Genomic DNA, 22395 nt, shown 5'->3' with positions numbered 1-22395 from the left:
CCGCTCGGACTGACAAACGACTCAACAGACAATCTGCAGCACTCACACTGATTAATGAACACACACACACACACACACACACACACACGGACACACACACACACACACACACGGACACACACACGGACACACACACACGTTCCCATGCTGTCTGCATGTGATGAATGTTCGGTTTGTCAGTGATGCCGCCGTCTGTGGTGAACAAAGTTTGTTTGTTCGCTGAAGGAACTGTTCATCTCAGAGCTCTAACAGATGTATATGTAGGTTTAGTTTTTCTTGGTCAAAGAAAATGTTATAAATGAAATGTATAGATTGAATTTATACATGTGAGGTCGTGTGTATATGTTCATTTGAGTGTTTTGGTGGTTTATTGTGCTGCTGAATTAACAGATTAGTCTGTTAATGAGTGAACCTAATATATTTGTTTTGCAAAATACATATAATTATGAATACAACATTTATTTCTATATATACAGTTTCATTTTTCTGTTTTAACTCTTATAAAAATATTTATAAACATTGTGAGATTGCACAAAAGTTGACCTATATACAAGTTAACTTGATCAAGAAAAAAATGCTGTTACTATAAACGAGCAAACAAATGTTTTCATGTCGTCATTAACACAAATAAACGCCGACGCACAACGTAAAACAGAAGCTTTGCTTTGCTCATAAAAATATTTATTCATCTCTTCAGTTAGGTATCTACAAAAATCATACAGAAATCAGCTCACTGTTAAAATGCATTTCATGATTTATGGAAAGCATAAAAATCAAACTTCAAACTTTAGTGAAGTGTTTGTTAAACATGCCGAAGTCACTCATAGTTAAAATAAAGAAACATAAGAGCTTCGATCAAAACAGACTTCTGATTCTATGGATTTAATCATCTGTGATTAATGTGTCACAAAATATTAAAATCTAAGTGGTTCTCCCTTTAATAAAGAACACGATGGTAGAAAAAAAAGCACTTGTGGTTCAAAAAATAAGAAGATTCCTGCAAACATGTTGTGCCTCGTAAACATCAACAGAAACTGAGAAACAGTTTGTCTGTTTTCACTTTGGCAGAAAAGGCAATAAAAGGAGTCAGTGGTTTAAATCCTGCTCGAGCTGGAACATCTAAAGGAATAAGAACAATGAGCTGCTCATGAGCAAGGCACTTCAACTCAACTTAGCAGTTTCGTCCTATATACGTCCTAAATACTGTTTTTATCATCGCTTCCTTTTTTTTCAATCCTGAAATCTGGCACAGACTCAAAATCTTTAGTGTCTGAAAACAACACAGTAAAACAAGTTCTGCTGAGTTTGAATGTCAAGAGTTCACAATTGTTTTTTCTGTTATTTTTAAAAATATTCTCTGGTGTCCCAGAAGGCTCAAATCTCAGAACTTTGGTTTATCGCCCAACTGGCAACACCAAGTGTCCAGACTGAAATATCTCAACAACCACTGGATGGATCCTTGTGATCTCTGGGACGTTCCTGTAGTTCATTACCTTAAAGTAAATAATGGACATGAGGTGTTCCCTTGATTTATTTTTGTAGAGTCCGACCAGAGCAAACCAAAGAACCTGGACTGCCTCAACTTGTTTGTTTTAGTTCTCCCTACAAATTAAGAAAAACTCGATGGTGCTCCACAAGGGTCAATTCTCAGACCTTTGCTTAAGAATTAACAAAAGAACCAACATAGTTCTTTAAACTTTAGGGAATTTGTAGCATTCAAGTTGTTTTTTGTTTATTTTAATCTACTAAAATTAAGACAAACTCACAAGGTGCAATGGTTTCTCTGTTGGGTGTTGCCAGTTGGGCGTAAAACCAAAGTGCCCAGACTGAAACACCTCAAGCTGTATTATATCTGGGATGGACATTTATGGTCTTGATTGCCTTAAAATAACAAACAGATCGAAAATTTTATCGTGATTGATACTTCAGGGTTTGATCAGAGAACTGAACTGCTTCAAACAATCAAAGTTTCCTTTCTGCTTTATTCTTTAGCTGTAATCTAGTAAAATGAAGAAAAACTCAGGTGTTCCCCACGGCTCAATGCCCGGACCTTTATTTATTCACTAAACACCCAAAGTGTTGGGACTTAAATATCTCAGCAGCTACTGGATGGATTCCTATGAAATCTGGGACGGTCGTTCACGGTCTTCATTTGCAGAACCTGTTCTGCTGCAACTTTGGAGCGTTCGTTCTTTGAGCTGTTTGTTTAAAAACTACTCAAATGAAGACAAACTATCTGGTGTTCCACAAGGATCAATGCTTGGACCTTTGCTTTTTGCCAAACGAAAAACTTCTTGGTTTCTCTCAATAACTGCTGGACTGAAATGTAACGGTCTTCTGTGCTTTTACAAAACTGGTTCATGTAGTTACTCTTCAAACTGAGACAGTGTAACTTTATAATACACCAACCCTATATTTATCATTATTCTGATTTACTCTCTGTTACATTTCATTTTCCTGAGAGAATAAATCTACAGATGTTTTCGTACTTTCCTGTTTAACTCTCGATAATAAAGTTGAATAAAGTAAAAATGAGTTCTAATATTAAACAGGAAAGGACATCCATCAATGTAACTCGTGGATGAAGAGTTGTACTGAAAACAGATTTTAAGAGATTCTAATAACTTTGATTAATACCTCAGTAGCACGAGTCTACTTGACAAAGCATCACATCATTCTGCATAATTTACATCTTAATGCTGCTGACTTTCATTCTGGCCTCGTCTGCTACATCAAAGACATTTTTAACGGAGGTCAGGAGGTTGAGACGGACATTAAAAGTCTCCACAACAAACCTTCAGCCAAAAGAAGGGAAGTCTGATGTTTATCTAGACAAAAGAGAGCATCCAAGACGACTAAAATCTGTTCAAAATGAGGAACAATTGCTCAGATATCCATTTCAACACACTCAGAGCTTTGGGTCAACATCAAACAATTCCTGTTGATTTTGGGGCTGAATGAAGAATTAGCTGGAAATCGTTCTTCCTCGATGATAAAGTGTTATTCACAGTCTTGCAGAGAATTCACACGGTCTGTTTTTTTTTTTTTTTTTAGAAGTGGCAATATGTAGGACAGATGTGAGGCTGTTTTCTCAGACCTCATCTTCATCATTAAGACGTGAGCGCTGTTTAACCTTTCAGTGCCGAGCGTTGACGTCCGAGCTTTTGTCTTTATTCAATTTGGGATTCTGAAAAAACAGGAAATTAGCTGAAATTTACGACTCTCATTACAAACACCTCCTTCTGCAACTCTGACCACTTCAGTGTCGTCTTTAAATTCCCGGCGACAGGCTGATGGATAGTTATTTTTCCCATGTGATTCCTCTATAATTGGTCTGATTTATACTCATGCAACTCTGTTTTCAATTCCTGTTTGGAAGCATTTTTATTGCTTTAATCTATCATGTTATTGTGTGTGAAACACTCAGAAGACCATCGTTTAGTCATTCGTCTGGGCTGATTGCAATAATGTGGTTCATTTCTGTGTTTGGGCTCAAACTCAACGATTTTTTATATTTAACAGACTCACAATTCTGATTTGCCTGAAAAATAAAGTCCCAAAGCGGTCAAAGTTGACGGTCGGAGCAACAACACGATTTTCCTGGAGCAGAAGAACTGACTCATGGTAGAGAAGAAATCCACAGGGTCTAACCCAAAGAGTCAGGTGGCATTTTTACTTCTTTACCGATGAAAACAAACATCTGGGAGAGGGGAATATGATTCAGAGGAGGTGGATGAGTTTTCAGCCACGACGGAAGCTGTGGAGTGACTCTGACTGCGGCTTCGGTCTGTTTGCAATTATGGATAAACAGACTGGAAGCCAGAGACTCGGTTTTGGTGGAAGGAGACACACATTCCTGCGGGGCGGCGAACATCGGAGCCGGGTCGCGTTGAGGTGAACGAGCTGAAAACCTGAGGCCTGCGAGCATGTGTCTCTGATGTCGGACCGGAGCGACTCGTGACCGTGGCGGATGCTTTGTTTACCCTCCGAGGGAAACCCAAACCACGGCTCCTCCAAGAGCTCGAGCTGGTACGGCGCTCAAGTCTGTTTGAGACCAGATGGTGAGGATGTTGCACATTTACCCCCCCAAAAAATGTTCCCTGGAGCCGGGGGTGGATGATCTGGCTAGAAAATATCGCAAAATCTGTCTTTCTCAGCTCTGAAATGACTTTTAATCTACAGCCAGAACACAGGATCGCCAATGTGACAACATTTTGAATTTAAAGCGGGAGAAAATGGCGAGCGAAGGCTGCATGTTGTCTGTGCAGGTAATGAAAGTCGAAGCAGGTCAGTAAACTGTGATGGATGTTAACTGAAGACAATCTGAGTGATTCCTTCACCAATCACCTTCTACATGAGTTCGACTGGACTCGTCTGATAATCTGACAGCTCTGGTTTCTTTCCTTTTAGTCAGCAGATCAACGGAATTATCCCTCAGAGACGATCTTTACACTGTTGTTTCTGCACAGTGCTGCAGATTTCTGATGGGATGAAGTTTTACTTTTCGAACGAGACGTTTCAGATTTTTGATAAGTCAAGATCTGGTCAAAAAAATGTGACTGATGTGCCTCAAAGAGAAACAGAAGTCAGACCCATGTTGTGACTGAAATAATAATAAAGTTCCCACGCCCTGTTTTGTTTTTGTTTTACGGTGTTGTGTGAGACTTTTGTCATAAATGCAGCTGTGAGGAGGGAAATGTGGGATTTGACGTCATATTGAGGGTTTGGTGACTTCAGACATTTGCTGTTTTGCCTCCTGTTGAAGCGTATTTAACACGTCATGCTGTTTTGTTCCTGAATGCTCTCTTTTGGTTGATAAAATGCTCAGAGTCTGAATGAAAGAACATGAATTCATCTTTAAATGTTTCTTTCTGTCTCACTGGATGTTTTCTTCACTTTCATTTCTCGTCATTAAATGTTTGCAAGTCTCGTCTTTCTCTCAGCGTCTCTCACTCTTTGTTGTTCAGTCCACCAGAGACTTGAGGTCGGGGAGTCCTCGCAGCTTCAGGTCCAGCAGCATCTGACCGAAGGCTTTACCCTGAGGAACCAGGAGGAAGACCGTCAAACAACTGAGGGATTAAAAAACACTCAGTCTCTGCAACTTCACGTCCTCGAGTGTGAAGTGTGTGTGTTAGCACGTTGAGAGTGTGCTGCAGTTTGTGCGTCTTTGATGTGTTGTGGATTCCAGCGAGGCGGTAAAAAACTTTATTGGAGCGTCTGAACAAGAGATGGAGAGAAGAAGGAGGAGGAGGAGGGTGAAAGGAGGTTATAAAGAAGGAGGTGAAAGAGCATTGAGGAAACGTCCGGGTCGGCTGCTTTCTGACGAAGGACGAGGCTTTTTCTTATTCCTTTCTCACTTTATATTTAAAGTTTGAAGCTTTACGATGTATTTTAATGACACGATTAAGTTGATAAAATTGAGAGAAATGCTCTTTGGGACGTCTTCAAATTGCTTCTTTTGTCCGAGCGACAGTCAAAAATCCCCCACACTCTTCATTTTCTGACATAAATGACAAAGAAAAGCAGCAAATCGTCACATTTAAAATGCTGGAACCAGAAAATGTTTGACAGTTTGGTGTAATCTTCTAATTGATTACTCGACTAATCGTTGCAGCTACTTGTGACGTCAGAATCAGGATGAACATTTATTTGTCGAGGATGTGAAACGCTGCAATTTAAAAGGAACAACTAAACTGAAAAACTAAACGTAAATCTACCAAGAACTGTGCAGATATGTTGACAAAAAACACAACTAATCAGCCGATCGACTGATTGATAGCTTATTGGAGCTATAATACAGATATTGTAAATAACCACCCACATCCTGTTCTGTAGGTCTATTCAGTAGTTATGCACTGTTTGTGTTGTTGCCCTGGTGTTCATTCATACACCGACATCACTCGTCCACCAATGTTTTGCTTATTCAATCAACATTTAATCAGACGCTTTATAAAGAGTCGCATCACAGAGTCACATTTCAAATACAACAGGACGAGAGAAGCAACTGTAAAGTTCTGTCATGTCATTTCTGACACGTTTAGCATGATTAAACTTTGAGTTGTTCTGTGAATGTGTGTCTGTTTGGATGTCGACACCGAGGGAGAGACGAGGTGACGAAAGAGACGCCGGAAAGAGGAAGAAGACTTACTGGAAAGAAATTACGGAGTTGAGAAAGAGTTAAATGTCAGTGTGTGTGTGTGTGTGTGTGTGTGTGTGTGTGTGTGTGTGTGTGTGTGTGTGTGTGTGTGTTACCTGAGGGTCACTTCGTAGCGATGCCACCCCTCCCCCTCCCAGTGAACTCTGCAGGACAAAGTTGAGGCCATGGATCCCCGGCAGACTGTATCTACAAACCACAAGAAGGAAAAAAAAAAAACACTTGTAACCACGGCAACGCAAACCCTCACACAAGACTAATGAATGTGGTTCACACACACACACACACACACACACACACACACACACACACACACACACACACACACACACACACACACACACACACACACACACACACACACAGCCTGGCACCATGTGTTCGTTTGGTGGTTTATTGCTCACAATCACACGTTAATGTGTGTGTGCAGTATTTTTTATGGACCCACGTGGGTTGTGAGTAAAGTGTATGTGTGTGCAGCTTTTGATCCGACAGTGTGTGTTCTTGATGTGTGTGTGTGTGTGTGTGGGCCTCCTGCAGCTTTAACGAGTGCTGGAGGTGCACTAATGAAGCGACTGCGGCGGCAGGGAGGCGTTTCGGGGTGTGAGAGGAGACGCAGGTCGGCGAGCTTTACGGCCTCCACCTCTTCATTACGCTAATCAACAACACGCCGCGCGCTGAGTCATCGCTCAGACATTTACGCCGGCCACGCACGTGTTCAACCGCTTCCAAAAATCCTCCATCGTACCTGCAGATTAACACCTACGGACCCTCAGCTGCTTCACTGTGGAGCTGTTTGTCCTGTGTGGTAGCTTCTGCAGCTTCAGCATCTTCAAGTCCAAACTTTTGCTCAGTAGCAGCTTCTAGCGGAAACTTCAGGATATCAGATGTCTGAATTTACATTTTCTTGGTGACAATTACTTTTTGTTAGACTTTCATGTGACAGGTAAACTAGTAGAAAGAGTTCACAGGTAGAGGGGGGTGGAATCTCTCAGCATCTCACATTTTGGTTTAGATTCATTTACATTTTACATGTTGGGGCATTTATCAGATGCTTTTGTCCAAAGTGACTTACAGTAATTCATACATTCGTACTCTAATGGTGGTGGCAGCCATGCAAGGTGCCAACCAGCACATCAGGAGCAGTGTGGGGTTGCCCAAGGACACTTCGACATGCAGCTAGGGGGAGCCAGGACTCGAACCAGTGACCTTCCAATTATTAGACACTGGGCTACAGCCGCTATTGACGGATCCTTATGCAGCAAAATGTCCAATTTCCATGGATGTTTCATCTGTTTTCATCTGATTTTACTTCTCCTACTTCTTGTTTCAAAACTAGATTGGGATTCAGTACAGCACATACCTCTGCCAATTCCTGCCAATTCCTTTTAATTAAACTGAGCCTAATCCAATATCTGATAAATCATTTAAAGCCTCTTTAAATGTCACAGTTTTTTCTACCAAGATTCATGCAATTGTCCAAGATAGTATTCAACCAACCAACCAACCAACCCAATCAACCAAACCATAAAAAACATCCAACCAACAAATCAATCAAATCATCCAAGAGGAGAAAACATCCCTCTTGGTAATAAACAGCTGAATTTACTTTACTATCTTGGCTCACACGGACCAGGAAGGTCCAGCCTCCTCTCGCTGTCAAACAACCATCATCGCAGATGAAAACCCATCAGACGAGACCCCGGCAGAAATCTTCACAGACAAGACAGATTTACCTCAGATTTAGTCTTGTTGGCAACTTCTCTGTTCCAGAAGTAGAGACAGATAAACAACTGAAACTCAACTTTAAATAAACTTGTGGATTTCTTTGGTTTGAACATGGTTGTGAGAACACAACTCAACAACATACAGAACAAAGGTCTCGTCTGTTCATTCATTTGAATTCAGAAATACATTTATCTTTCAAATAACACAAGGTAAGTTGTACAGTGTGTTTTCTCTGACAGCTCATCAGTGCTTCACCTTCTGCCAGCTGCCTTTGAAGTATCTGTGATGCTGCAGAAGCTTTTCTTTGTTTATGGGTTGTTGGGAGAATCGATACTGTTGTTTGGAGACAAACTGAACATCCTGAGCCTCCGGATGTTTGAAGCGTTGGCTCGTATTGTGTCTACACGGCTGTGTCACGACCTTTGAGGAGGGTAATGACAGTCAGTAATGTTTACGGTGTTGTGTCTTGGTTTCAGTGGATGTCGTGTTCCTGGTTTCTCTCAGTCAGTTGTGGTTTTTCTTTCTGAGTACAGAATGATGGTTTGAACCGCAGCCGTCCTGCAGTGTCTTCAGCACTCTGTTAAATCTTTGTCAGTGTGGTATTTGTGGGGATTGTAAACGAAGACAGTAAACATGGTTTAGGGAGGATTTTAGATTCCCTCTAGTAACGCTGCTGAACACAATATAACAAACAGCTTTGTGTGTTGCAATCAAAGAGAGAAAGGCCTGTGATGTGTACTGACCTTCAGAAGTATAACACACTTTGTATTTCCACTGATTCATCTTTGGGCTGGGCGATCATTGTTATCATGACTTGAGATTATATATGTTCTTACTTAGGATCAGTCTTTGTCTCAAGACCACTTTTTGAAAGTCTCTGTCTCGTGACTTGGACAACGAGGACTTCAGATTTTATTTGAAGACAGGTGAAAACTATGACCGCGGGGACGTCACTGTATAAAAATGTTGTTTGATATCGTCTGTACTTGTTTCTATGAGGCAGGACGAGAGTCACCTCCCTGACGCAGCAGAAAACACCTGCAGAAAATGTCGACCTAGCCTCCAAACTTCCCCGACTACACAAACATCCCTGAACGAGTCTGATCCACGGAGGCCTAACTATGTCCATGGACACCGGACCTCTCTCTCTGGTACCAGGGTGTTGATGTCAGATGCTCTGAGTGCTGTAGGCTGAGACTTGAGGCCTCAGTGGATCGGACTTGTTGACGGACGTCTCATGGATGCACGACAGAGGGCCAACGCCTTGAGTGCTTTGTCACATTCCTCAGATCATCAGATCATTCCTGAGAAGTTTTTGCACAGTACTTAGCAGTTACATGTAGCATTTGTTATATTGTTGTTGTTCCATGTTGTCTTGGGGAATGTGGTGATTTCATTGCACTGTGTACTGAGTTTTAGCTGGAATGACAATAAACCCTCTTGAATCTTGAATTGTCCTCATACAGCCATCAAAGGGTGAACTTGGTCTGCAAGTCTTTTTGAGTGGGTGGTTCCCATCAAGTTGTATCCACATGAATGCCAGGACCCAAAGTTTCCCAGCAGAATCCAGCATTGAATCAAGACGATTAAAGTTATTCTCTTCAGCTGTCAGTGGTTTCAATGTTCTGGCTGATCGAGGAGCATAGGAACCTGACCGATACACATCATTTAGGGCCAATACCAATGCAGATATTAGGGAGCAAATATAATATATATTGGCTGATATCTGACACATTTACACTGACGCGATACATCTGCGATAGGCCAGTATCACCACACCAACGTATGATTCGTCTTCTGTGGGTGTTTTCATGTGAATGTGGATCATTCAGGTCTTGATACCCTCCGGTTTAGGTTGTGACTTGACCTTGGTTTAAGTTATTATATATTATAACCAATAAATCAAGGTTGTTGAGGATAAAGAGAAACAGAAGTTAGTCATAAAGAGAAAATGTAAGTTGAAATAAAAAAAAAGTTTAATATAAAGTGCGTACTGTCGTGCTCAATAGTTAAATACTAAGTAAAGAAGAATAAGAAGAAAACAAACATGAGGAGGTCAGGGTGGTTTTCCAACTGTATCATGCTAGCTGTGTGTGTGTGTGTGTGTGTGTGTGTGTGTGTGTGTGTGTGTGTGTGTGTGTGTGTGTGTGTGTGTGTGTGTCCAGCTCGATTATGACTCATCAGATTGCGCATCTTGTTTTCGCCCTGTTGTGTCTTGTTGCTGAAGGCCGACGTCTGACAGTGATTACACCAACCACAGCTGCTAATCGCTGCTGCTTCATGCTGTGTGTGTGTGTGTGTGTGTGTGTGCACACGTGTTGTGTGTGTGTGTGTGTGTGTGTGTGCACACGTGTTGTGTGTGTGTGTGTTGAAATGCTGGTTGGAAGGTGCTCATCAATTCCTCAAACACATCCTAAATTTTATTTATTTTTTTATCCCTCTACTCACCGTGTGACAGCGTTTTTCACCCCGGGCTGGATGAGGTGGGAGAAGTATTCCTCCACCACAGAAGAAGTCAGGTGTTTTTTCAGGTAGGGGAAGAAGAGCGGATGACGAGCGATCACTCCTGAAGAAAAGAAGAGAATGAAAACTGTGAGAGTGACGCAAAACACAACAGTTATCCACCTTTAATTCAATGAACAGCAGCTTTATTTTAAGGCTTCCGTGTGTTAATAACATTGTTTAAAGCAGTTATTTAAAAACCTGTCACCTGTCTTGAGCCTCACATTTTGGGAATTAAGCTTATTTTCATTACAAGAGAAGTAACCACTGACTGTATAAGGTATAGACGAAGCCTCCGGGTTTGAGGAGTAAAGCTGCTGTCAAGGTACTTTAAAACCTCTTTCTGAAGGCCAGCAGGATTTTATTTAAGCTGATGAGAAAATTAGGCTATTTCTGACTTGATTTATACACAAGGAAACAGTTTCTTGAAGAGTTTATGGTCTTAATCTCTAGTTTCAAGTCTTCTTCAACACAGGGTGGTGTCCATTTTGTAATTAATGGACCCATTTAGGTTAAAACAGACGATAAAGTAGAACATGCTTTAGAAGGAGGCTAGTTTGTAACTGAGAAGTTGCTTCTCCTGGTGTTCTCAGTCAGATTCAATCAGGATTTCCTCCTAAGCTCTCGTCCATATATAGTCACTTCTGGTTGAAAAACAAGATGGCGATGATGAGAGGCTTCAAAGTGTTACAGCCCACATGATGATGCGTGTTTCACTTGGCTATAAATTGTTCATTAGTGAGCTTTACAAGTGTTTCCCCCAACTTTTCCAGCCTGAATGCTAAGCTATGCTAACTGGCTTTAACAGAAAGATGTAGGAATCTTATCGATGTTCTCTGGAAAATCTCTACAAGAAAGCAAATAAGCATATTTAACAAAATGTCGAGTGAATTCTTAACATGCGTTTGAGATGTAAAGCTCATGCTTTTGTTCTCGTTTCTCACCGATGTTGGCAGAGTTCCCTTTGTCTCCGCTCCTTGTGTAGGCCAGTTCCTCCAGTCTGTAGCTGTGGGGTCCACTGGGCAGCTCTGCACACACCGGACACACAAACAGACTTCAAGCATGTTTATTTGGCTCGGCTGACGGTGATAAAATACTGGAGCAAACACAGAACCAGGCCTTTCAGTTTGGACCCAGTTTTACGGTATATTTGATTGTCAGGCAGGATAATGAGATTCCTTCCTCCATCTGTGCTCATTATCATTTTTGTGGTGCGTTCAAGAATGAAGCTGTGGTTGTTATCAGTGGGTTGTGAAGGACTTAAGTTCATGAATTTTGTCAGAAAATGTCTGAGTTGGATATTTCTCTGCATCCCTTTCTCCCATTTGTTGTCTTAATAGCTTTCAGGAGGACTTTTAAAAAAATTAATTCTCTGTTCACTTCTTAAAGCTCAGCGTGTCCTGTGTGAAGCTCCAATTAAAAAGTGGAACAGTTGGATGAACTCAGCCGAAGTTGTTTTGCTAATTAAGTCCAGGTGATAAATATTAAAAGCAGCAGCTCCGTCTGTTCTTTCTTCCATTTGAATGTTTTTATTCTCTCTGGTTTGGTCTTTGTGTTCGGAGAGGCTTTCCTGTTTTCAGCCTGGAATGTGAAGGCCAGGACTCAGTGTGTGTGTGTGTGTGTGTGTGTGTGTGTGTGTGTGTGTGTGTGTGTGTGTGTGTGTGTGGCCACTTGTTTTATTTGCAGTGGGGGAAGAAAGACTCATTCCTGCATTTAAAGCTCAAGTATTGGCATCAAAATATAGTTACTGGTGAATGTAAAAGCACTCATACAAATATATACGGAATCATATATTTTATATTACTGCATTATAATTATTGATGATTAATTTATTCATAATCTTAATGTCACAGCTGGTAATTGTGACACTGTGTTTTAACGGCTGTTTGTACTTTATCTGTTTTGGTAAGTTGTCATTTCTCCCCTCAGGGATCAATAAACTTTATTCTCACTTCTAATCTTACATCATAATTTATTTGGTGATAATGTTTTGTGATATTAATCAGAATCAGCAAAGTAAATGAAGTTATTAAATTGATGTTATGGAGTAAAAAGTGTAATATTTGCCTCTGAATTGTAGCTGAGAAGAAAAAGAAAGAAATAATTATGTCAAATTAAGTACAGGACTCGAGTAAATGTACTAAAATGTACTTAAATATACTCTGTTATCTTTCCACTGCCGTCTTTTCTTCTTCTCCTTCAGTTGTTTGAATGAATAAGTTTTCTCTGCCGTGTCAGAAGAACGTCAGTAATGTTTTGTCGGGCGTCTCTGGGAGCGTTCGAGGAGTTTCCTGAGCTCCGTTGTGTTTGTGTGATTGTTGTGGATGTGAATGCAGCGTCAGTGAAAAGAGGGGAAGGAATAAAGAGTGGCACAGCCTGCGTGTGTCAGGACACACACACACACACACACACACACACACACACACTCAGTACTGAGGAGGATTTGGTTTCTATGTTTGTTTAATGAAGGTAAACTGTGAGGAAGGTGTCGCCCTCTGTAGGCGGACATCCGTAACTACAAACATCATCCTTCATCTGTCAATAAGTCTAATAATTCTCTCTTTTTTTCTCCATGAACACTTGAATGTTTGCTACATGACTCCAGACACTTCTTCAGAGACCCATTCAATGCCCTCAAGAATGTTGGACTAACCTCAGGAGCTCCAGAAACCTCTTCATGGACCCTTAAAACACCCTCAAGAACCATTTCAGTCCACTTAAGACTCTCCGGAACCCCTAAAGAACCATTTGTCTCGACTCAAGTACAGTTCATGCTCCTTGAAGTCCCCTCAAAGACTATTTCAGCTATCCTAAAGAACCCCTTCATGGATTCCCAAAAGTTGCTCAAGGATCCTTGAAATCTTTTCAAAGTTTTCTCAGTCTGACATAAGGACCACAAAACTCCTCAAGAGCCATTTGTGTCCATCGACGAGCTGCTAAAGAAACGTTTAAGTCTCGTCAAGATCTCCTGGAAGAACCTCAAGGACCATTTGTGTCCCCTCAAAGATCCTTGAAGCCTTGTCAAGGACCCCTTAAGCTCCTTAAAGAACCTCTGCAACCCCTTGAAGACATTTTGAGTCTTGTCAAGGACCCTTGGAAACTACAGGTAACCATAGCAACAGAGGGGTTAACCTGACTCTCATTGTTCTGTGCTTGTTTACCTGCGTCAGGTACGTCGTCCGACGAGGTGGGAGGGGCGTCGCGCTCAGGTGTGTCCGGCTCCGCCTCTGTGAGAGACTCCACCTGCTCTCCACCGACATGAACGTCCACCTGCAGAGGAAATCGTCAGATACCGTCGTTAACAAAACAACTCTTTCTCTCGATTAGCTTGATTATGTCATTTAACAAAAGACGTGTCAAATGTGACATTCTCTGTAAAAACACAAAGATATCCCGAAAAAAATGTAGGAAAGATTTTGTGAAACTGCTCGCGTCGCCAGTACCGTCATGATGTAGCATGATTTTGGTGTTAACGGACTAAATTAGCTTTCCTGCCTAGAACTGATCACAGACCATAAAAAATATCTAAATGAAAAACCATAAAATGACCCAAACTCATTTGAAAAGATGTCGTTTACTCCCACGTTGAAATCTTCACTGTAGCCGCTAAGCTAAAAGTGCTAGCATGGACCCGATCGCCCCCGAAGTGATCAAATCAATCTGGGATCTTTCTTCTTCTGTTGTTTAGCAGAACGCTGCAACTCTGTTTTACTGTGAAGCTCCTGAACTGCTCTGTGGACGACACTTCACCTGACTTGATATCAACTGGAGGGAGGAGATGAAGACTGGGTTTATGATTTTGGGAGAACTGTTTCTTTAAGAAACTTGACAAAAAAACTTAGCAGACGTTCAGTAAATTCTGGTCAATGCAGCCTTTTTATACTTTGTGACTCATTAAACTTCTTCTTCTTTTTTCTGTAGACATTTTGCAGCTAAAACTCACTTGGAGTTGCGATTTCGGATGCAAGAAGAAAAACGGCTTCAACACAGGAGACCTGGAGAACAGCAGAGACAGAATGAACAAGATAAACAAAACAAAACACAGACGGGTTGTGAATAAATGTAGGTGTTAATGTAAAATAATGAACTCACACTCGGGGTCGGCCGCCCACGATACCGGTGAGTCCAGGAGCTGAGACAGGAAGTGAGAAAGGTGGTCGAGGTGGAAATAAGAACGTAAGAAATAAAGTTGCAGCGTTTGCAGTTCTGAGATTGTCCAAAAGACAGCATGAATCAGCCAGAGTCACACAGAGTTCATAGTGTGTGTGTGTGTGTGTGTGTGTGTGTGTGTGTGGTAGATCTGAACTTGTCACCATAAACAAAAAAAAAACAAATCTGGTTGAGGAGGTCACGACCCTCCTTATCTGCAGAGACACACAGACGGCAACCAGCTGACCAACACTCCCTCTTTACTGTGTGTCTGTGTGTGTGTGTGTGTGTGTGTGTGTGTGTGTGTGTGTGTGATAGGGAAGTAGAGATATTAATAAACCACTTGAAGTGGAGCGAGCTGCACCAAGGATTCAAAACTCCAGCTCATCTAACTCACCAGAGTCTGGATCCCTGCAGCTGTGACTGGCCCTTTAAGAGTGATATTTAGGGGTGTTGCTTTCAAAATTCAGCCGTCAATTTCATAAACTTTGGACGTAAATGAGCCGAAGTATTGCGTATTGTGTTTTTTCGTACCCATGCCGGTCCCTGCAGGAGCTACTTCTCTGGCGAAGAGTTCAAGAGCTTTCTTCTGTTTGTGGTGGACGGCCATCCAGATCACCGCCTCTCTGGAGCCCTGACGACACAAACAGACGATAAAGTAAACACACACGTCCATGTCAGGTGCAGATCCAGACCTTCTGGAGGGGCAGACACCCAGAGTCAGGTCAGCGTCTGCAGGAGGAGAGCTCAGAGACTTTTAATTCGTGTTTAGTCTCGCTCTCCAGCCGCCGTTTACTTCCACGTCCATTGGTGACGTAGCTTACGTAACCTAATTAATTCGCTCAAAACGTTTACGGAAACGCAGCTACGAACCCTGGAAGTTACAGCTGACCGAACAAAACGCTCCGAGACCTCGAGTAAACTTTCTCTGGTTTGAACATTGCTGGAAACATTTGGGAGAAAGAGCTCAACATGTAGAACAAAGATCGAGTTGTTTTTAGACATTTTAATGAAGAGAAAACAGGAAAGGCTGAAAGGAGAGGAGGAGAAGAAAGGTGAAGCAGGGAAAGAAGACTCAGAGGAAAAGGTTAGAGAGAAACAGAACGGCGTGGGAGGTTGAAGGCGTGAAACAGGCTTAACTCCGACTCTGACCTGCTTTTGATAGAGGATGGACGGAGGGACGATGGGGTGAGTTCAGAGGCGTGAAACAGGCTTAAGACCGACACTGACCTACTTCTGGTTACAGTCAGTTACCTTGGTGCGAGCGTTGGCGCCGTACGTGTCCTCAGCTCCGAGGACCTGGACGTTGACGGAGCTGAACTCTTCCAACCCCAACTGCTTGAATATACGCTTCGTCCTGAACACACACACACACAGCTGTGGTTTAAATCCACAAGGTTTACATACAGACGACGTCCACTCACACACAGTCTTTCCTCGCCGACTCACCGTTTGATGATGCTGTCCGCGGTTCGTCGCGCCTTTTCCGCCGCTCTCGGGCCTCCAACCGGACAAACTGCCGTCGCTCTGAAGCCATCCATGTACGTAGCACACACCTGGAGAGACGAGAGGACGACTTTTGACCTGTGACCGCCAAAATCTCATCAGTCCGTCCTCGAGTCTAAGTGGACATTTGCTGCGAATATGAAGCAAATTCCATGGAGGCGTTCACAGGAATGGGACGGGACCCGTCATGTTGATGTTTACCTTGTAGTCGTGTGAAGGAGCGAAGCCTTTAGCCCCCGTCACTCTGACAGCACCTCCTTCAACACCTGAAAACACAGAGGAGGAAGTTTACACACCAACGTTTCCATGAGCAGTTTGTCACCAAACCCTGGTTGACTCTCTGATGTGAGGATATCTCTGAATCTCTTTGGGTGTCTGATTGGTGGTCGACATCTGAAGAAGTCACTGCGATGTCATCCACCTCCATCTTTCACCTCCTGACGTCTCCTTCAGTGTGCTGAAAGCATCACACAGCACTTAAACTGACCCCTGTTTGAACCGGACTACTGACTCACCACCGGTTCATGCTCGGTTCACATCCCCGCCTCCTTCATGTTGAAAAATAAACTTCTGATGAGAGCACTGGGGTCATGAAGTGGTCAGACCAGGCTGAAGAGTTCAGCTGAGGCTCAATTAGACTGAAATATTTACATTTTTGGCAACAACAGCTGCTAAAAGTTCACATCCGTCTTTGAAATGGGACATTCTGGTCCAGAGTCGATGCAGAACTCCCACATTGTGTAACCAGGGCTGCTGCAGACCAGATAACATCTGAAGCAGGAGAGAGTTCACTTCAGTCCGCCACTAAAACTAGCATTACTTTTTATTTTGCCCGGACAGTCGTCACGAAAAAGAGTTTTTGAAATATGTGTTTCACATCGATGAGTTCAGATTTGACTGTTGATGCAAGCTGCAGCAAAAGTGTTAAAGTTTGATACTGGAAACTATTCAACTCAGTGGAAACAAATGTTGATATTAGCTGAATCAGCTGTTAGCTGCTCCTGTTAGCATCTCCTGTTAGCTGCTCCGTCCTTCCTTCTTCCTTCCTTCCTTCCTTCCTTCCTTCCTTCCTTCCTCCCTTAGATAATCTATAACTCTGTGCATCTTGTCTTTGTGTAGGAGGATGTAGGATGAATATATCCTGTTGAGAACTGGGTCAAATAAGAGTTCCTGTTTCTGTTGGAGGTTGTGAAATATTCAGGACTTTCTCCACATCGTAAACATAACATACATCACTTGGACAATTATTTATTCAAGCAGGACAGTCGGAGGGTAAATGACGACCTCCGTCCACCAACACAGCAAAAAAAACAAAAAAAAAACGCCCTGAATTAATTACCAACGAGGAAGAAGGCGGTGTGTTATCAGTGAGGAAGAGTTCAGTGAAGGTTCTGGAGTTCATGTGAGGGTGAGAGGCTGCAGCACAGCTCGAGACGGGTTCAATCTGGGCTGATGGATTCATGTTTAATTTAAAAAAAAAAAAAGGAGAATAAAACACTAATAGCTGATTAAGAGTTTATTGTAGGTTCAGAGGAGGCAGCCGGGTTCAGGCCGGGTCCAAACACAGCTCCAGACGCATTTGTTTAAGGTCGCCGGGTGAATGTTTGAGGGTTATAAAAACAGTCTTCAGTTCAGCCGATGGTCACGTCCTCAACACTGACTCTGTGTGTGTGTGTGTGTGTGTGTGTGTGTGTGCGTGTGTGTGTGTGTGTGTGCGTGTGTGCGTGTGTTGTACCTGGTACTTCCTTGATGACCACCTGGCTGAAGTCACAGGTGACGTCAGGCAGCAGGTATCGCTGCGGGTCGCCGATCTCGTACACCAGCTGCTCGGCCACCGTGCCGAAGGAGACGAGGCCGCCGGTTTTGGGCGGTTTGGAGAGAACGAAGGAGCCGTCGCTCGAACACTCGACCACCGGGAACCCCATGTTGTCCCTGAGAGCCAGAGAGAGAGAGAGAGAGAAGTTTCTGCTTCACGTGACACTGAAGATGAAGTGAAAACCCAGAAGACCTGGAGACTGACAAGCTAGCTGTCTAAAACGTTTCCAGGTCGTCTTCTGTCTCACCAGTCAGGAACTTTGTGCCAGTCGGTGAAGATTCCTCCAGTACTCTGAGCTCCACACTCGATCAGGTGACCTGCAAGACTGACACACACACACACACACGTTAACATGTGTTCATTCAAAAAGAAGAAGAAGAAGAAGAAGAAGGAGAAGAAGAACATGAAGCAGAAGGAAGAAGCAGAAGAGTCTTGTTACCTCCCAGCAGCCAGCAGATCGTAGTCTGTTCTCTTCCATCCGAACTGCAGCAGATAAAAGACAGAATTTATCTTCCTCATTAACATCTACCTCTGTAACATGTCCTTTAACATTCAGAAGAAAAGAGCCGAACCAACATACACACAACCAAACATCAATCAAAGGTTATTAAAAGCCCTCTGAGGTGTTTTTGATGTCATATAAATAACTGTGTATGAAACATACGCTGTGCATGAGCGGCCCCAGAGCCACGGCGCTGTCCACACAGCGCCCGGTCACCACGATGTCGGCCCCGAGGTCCAGACAACGACGAATAGGAAGAGCCCTGAACACAGAACATGAGAGGTGACATCATGCTACACACTCTGAGTGTGTGTGTGTGTGTGTGTGTGTGTGTGTGTGTGTGTGTGTGTGTACCCGAGGTAAGCGTTCATACTGTGGAGTGTTTTCGGTAACGGCTGCCTGCTGTCGTCAGCCACCATCTTTACTTCAGACAGGCTGCTTCTCTGAGAGGAGACAAGGAGACAAGGAGAGGAGGAATCGAAAGAGTAGAGACAGATGAGAAGAGGAAACAGCAAGGAGAGGAAATGAAACAAAGGAGGGACATAACGACAGGAGGAGAGTAAACAAGGTGAAGAAACAAGGAGATCAGAGGAGGAGATACAAGAAGGGCAGGAGAGGAAGCAAGGAGAGGAGAGAGAACAAGAGAGGAGAGGTAATAAGAAGAGGAGAGGAAGCAAGAGAGGCAAGGAAGCAAAGGAGGAGAGGAAGCAAGGGAGGAGGAGGCAGGAAATTCAAATAACAAATGTCCATCATGTTTACTGCAGGTACTGTAAATGATGATGTCATGCTGTTGCTATAGAGATCTTACATGGGGCATGAGGTCATCCCCGGTCACCACGGCGACCTTAAGGTCCAGGCCGGCCTTCTTAATGACTTCCTGTATGGCTTCAGCACAGGCCAGAGGGTTCACACCTCCTGCGTTACTGACCACACGGATACCTGCAACACACCTGGACAGTTACTGCCCGCGGACCACTTCCTGTTTCACACTTCAACACAGAAACAAATCACCACCCAACACAACACTCAGAAACACACAGGAGAGACAAAGACGTCTGTTCTTTAAAGGGGGTTTCCTGACACCGACTCACCTTTCTTGTGGATGTCGTTGATGAACGGAGCGAGAGCCGCCTGGACGAAGTCTGGAGCGTAACCCAGATTCTACCAGAGGACGAGGACATAAGGAGTCATTACAGAGGAGCTGCACTGCCCCCTGCAGGCCGAGTTCATTTATACACACATTGTTTATTTGCAACAACCCTTCAGTGATGGAGGCAGGACATTTCATCCTGTAACAATAAACCTGACGTCAAAAAATGACATCACGCCACAAAAACGCTGATTTTCCAAGAATCTTTTTCTATATTTAAGTTTTCCCATCAAAACATATCAGACTCATCAGTGTCCGATAAGATCAGCTGACCCACATATTGTTCTGACTCACAGACATTTTCTTAGACCTGATGACACAAAAACAATGACTCCAAACCCTTTTCTTACCCTTCCTCTCATCAGTTCTTCTTATTTTCGTGTTTTCTGTTTGGTTTTTCTGAACTTTTATCTGTATTTTACTTAAAAGTAACTTGACCAACGTCACATTATTAAACGTGTAAAGACTCACAGGCATCTTGGACTTGGCGGCGGTGAGCAGAGACATGGTGATCTCACTGAGGTAGTCAAACACCAGGAAGTCCAGCTTCCCGCTGTAGATCAGCTGAGGCACTGAAAACACACACAGTTACTTTTTATACTCAAGTACAGTTAATATCAGATACTTTAAGAATTCATATGGGTGACAACTTATTTAAACATGATACCTTTACTTTTACTCCAGTTTGACTATATTAGTTATTAGTTTACTTCTGTTGTGTAAGAAGTTCAATCTTTAACTTTAACACATTAACACATAAATAACTCAACAATATAATATTTATTATTATCAAATGTAACGTGATGAGTACATTTCTTTGGATACTTTTATTATTTTATACATAGATGCATACACTTTTGATTATTGCATTTCTAACACAGTATTTCCACACAGTGGTATTTCTGCTTTTTCTGAAGAAGAAGAAGAAGAAGAAGAAGAAGAAGAAGAAGAAGAAGAAGAACTGAGTTCTTCTTCTACGACTTTAAAGGTGCCAACAACAGGAAGCTGTACACACACACAAAAACAGCTTGTTTGGTCTTAAATTGTATATTAAATTAGCTTTTGATGTATTTTTAAACCACCACATGTTGAAGCTGATGAGCCGAACCTCCTCTGATAACTCAACATTAAACAACTCAGCCACAGAGAAGTTGGAAACAGGACGAAACACCTGTTGAAATGTGTGTTTTTAGCATGCTGAAGCTAATGCTACTCGGCTAGCTTCCCCACCTGAGGTGGCTGTGTCCCCCCAGAACCCGGAGGCACAGCCGATCCGGACCGGTTTCGTCTTGGCGGAGCTCGTATAACACCTGGAGCTGGTTTTGTTTAGATGTGGAGGACTCGGTGACAGCCTAGCAGACGAGCTAACCCGCACAAACCTGAAGTTTAAACACAAACTGACGCTGTTTTCTGAACTTCCGCCGCGCGACAACCGCCTGAAGGCCGAGGGCGCGTGACGGAGCACGTTCGTCAAATTAGACATGTTTTAATTAAAAGTGTTTAAATTGTAAAAACAGAAGAGAAGAGACGGATGAATCCTCCCTGACAAGTTCAAGGTACACGGGCCGGTCCATCCACAAAAACAGTCCGACCGGAAACACGTCACGGAACGGTCCCATCCATCCGGGAGTCCCGCGTTAACTGTTGGTTCAATCAATCAAACTTTATTTACACAGCAGCCTTCAAACAAATCAAAATGCTTTATAAGTGATTGAAAAAACAAAACAAAACACCAACTGCATTAAAATTAATAGTTAAATAATAAAATATTTAAAAAGCTATGATAGAAATAAAACATCACATCTAACAGTTAGTAAAATTTACTATAATAACAATAAGAAGAAGAACAACAGTAAAAATCTATATAAAATATAGTAAAAACAATATAGTGCTATAATACATAAATTAAAGTATTTAAAAAGATTCTAACATTATAAGACACTCCAATAAACTCAGACTGAATAGAAAGGTTTTTAAATTTTATGTTTAAAAGTAACAATATCTGCTCTCAGATCGACTCGGCTCGAGGTCATGTACATGTGCATTATAAACTAAAGGGAAAGTGTTTTAAAATCAACATGAAATGTAGCAGAAGTTTGAATTAATTACAGGTGATTTATTGTTGAGGTGGAGCTGATTCTGAAATATTTTGTTTCAGAATTTATATATCTATATATTTTAAGTAATGATTGTTTTCAGTCTGGATGAATATGTCGATTATTTTCTCCAGTAAAGATTATTGATTGTTTGTTTCAGAAAATAGTGAGAAATGTTGTCACGACTGGAGCTGAAAGAGACACTTTCACATGGTGTTTGTTCTGTCCAACCAACCGTCTATACATCAACATTATTTAAAACATAAATAAATAAATAAATAAATAAATATCAAAAGATCTTAATCTTTCTGAAGCTGGAACTTTGAAACATTTCTGCATGAAAACAGTCATTTAAATTTCTGTCAAATCAATTAACCGTTCCAGCTGGACAACAACTTCATTTGTCAGGAAACTGTAGTTACAAATTCTAGCCCGGGAACAGAACCTGCAGCAGAAGGTGATGAACAATTCTGCTGCCGTTTTGAAACCTCAAGTTTGGCAGCACGGCCATCGCCACCTCGGCCTGTTGGAGCCAGATGTGACCATATTCGGGAGGATTTCCTGATTGGATCTGACTGAGGACTCAGTAGCAACTTGTGGACAATAAACATGTCGTGCTTTATCATCTATTTCACTCCTACATGGAACCTTTATTTACTGTCTGAGCAACGTTTTGTATTGAAGAGGGTTTGAAACCAGCGACTGAGGCCATAAACTCATTAGGAAACTGTTCACTGAGGTAATAACCAGACAAGTCGCCACCTGCTGGCTACTAGAAAGAATGCAGTTTGA

General features: G+C 42.3%; 1 protein-coding gene across 1 annotated transcript; it reads right to left on the bottom strand.

Moving 5' to 3' along the window:
* Positions 1–659: 659 nt before the first annotated feature.
* On the bottom strand, positions 660–21113 carry lratb.1 (lecithin retinol acyltransferase b, tandem duplicate 1). Its single transcript, XM_037112609.1, has 20 exons — positions 20738–21113; positions 19979–20079; positions 19449–19518; positions 19166–19296; positions 18712–18800; positions 18520–18619; positions 18295–18338; positions 18103–18180; positions 17775–17971; positions 16241–16305; positions 15983–16089; positions 15788–15890; positions 15068–15167; positions 14477–14516; positions 14328–14379; positions 13546–13654; positions 11329–11412; positions 10331–10448; positions 6253–6343; positions 660–5038 (listed from the first exon to the last, which is right to left on the bottom strand). Exons 1-20 carry the CDS (start codon positions 20988–20990, stop codon positions 4964–4966), a joined length of 2007 nt encoding a protein of 668 aa, XP_036968504.1. The 5' UTR covers positions 20991–21113; the 3' UTR covers positions 660–4963.
* Between the last annotated feature and the right edge of the window lie 1282 nt (positions 21114–22395).

This window comes from Acanthopagrus latus, chromosome 10 (assembly GCF_904848185.1).
Source record: "Acanthopagrus latus isolate v.2019 chromosome 10, fAcaLat1.1, whole genome shotgun sequence".
Lineage (NCBI taxonomy): Eukaryota > Metazoa > Chordata > Actinopteri > Spariformes > Sparidae > Acanthopagrus > Acanthopagrus latus.
This window is presented reverse-complemented; position numbering and strand designations above follow the sequence as displayed.

What these genes read in the sequence shown, in the direction of transcription:
- lratb.1 (XM_037112609.1), bottom strand. Translation starts at nt 20,990, where the DNA reads ATGTCTAATTTGACGAACGTGCTCCGTCACGCGCCCTCGGCCTTCAGG. An exon ending in CCGCCAAGTCCAAGATGCCT is followed by an intron (nt 19,519 to 19,978) that starts GTGAGTCTTTAC and finishes GTCCTCTGGTAG; the next exon opens with AATCTGGGTTACGCTCCAGA. An exon ending in GGACGACGTACCTGACGCAG is followed by an intron (nt 11,413 to 13,545) that starts GTAAACAAGCAC and finishes CGGTGTGTGCAG; the next exon opens with AGCTGCCCAGTGGACCCCAC.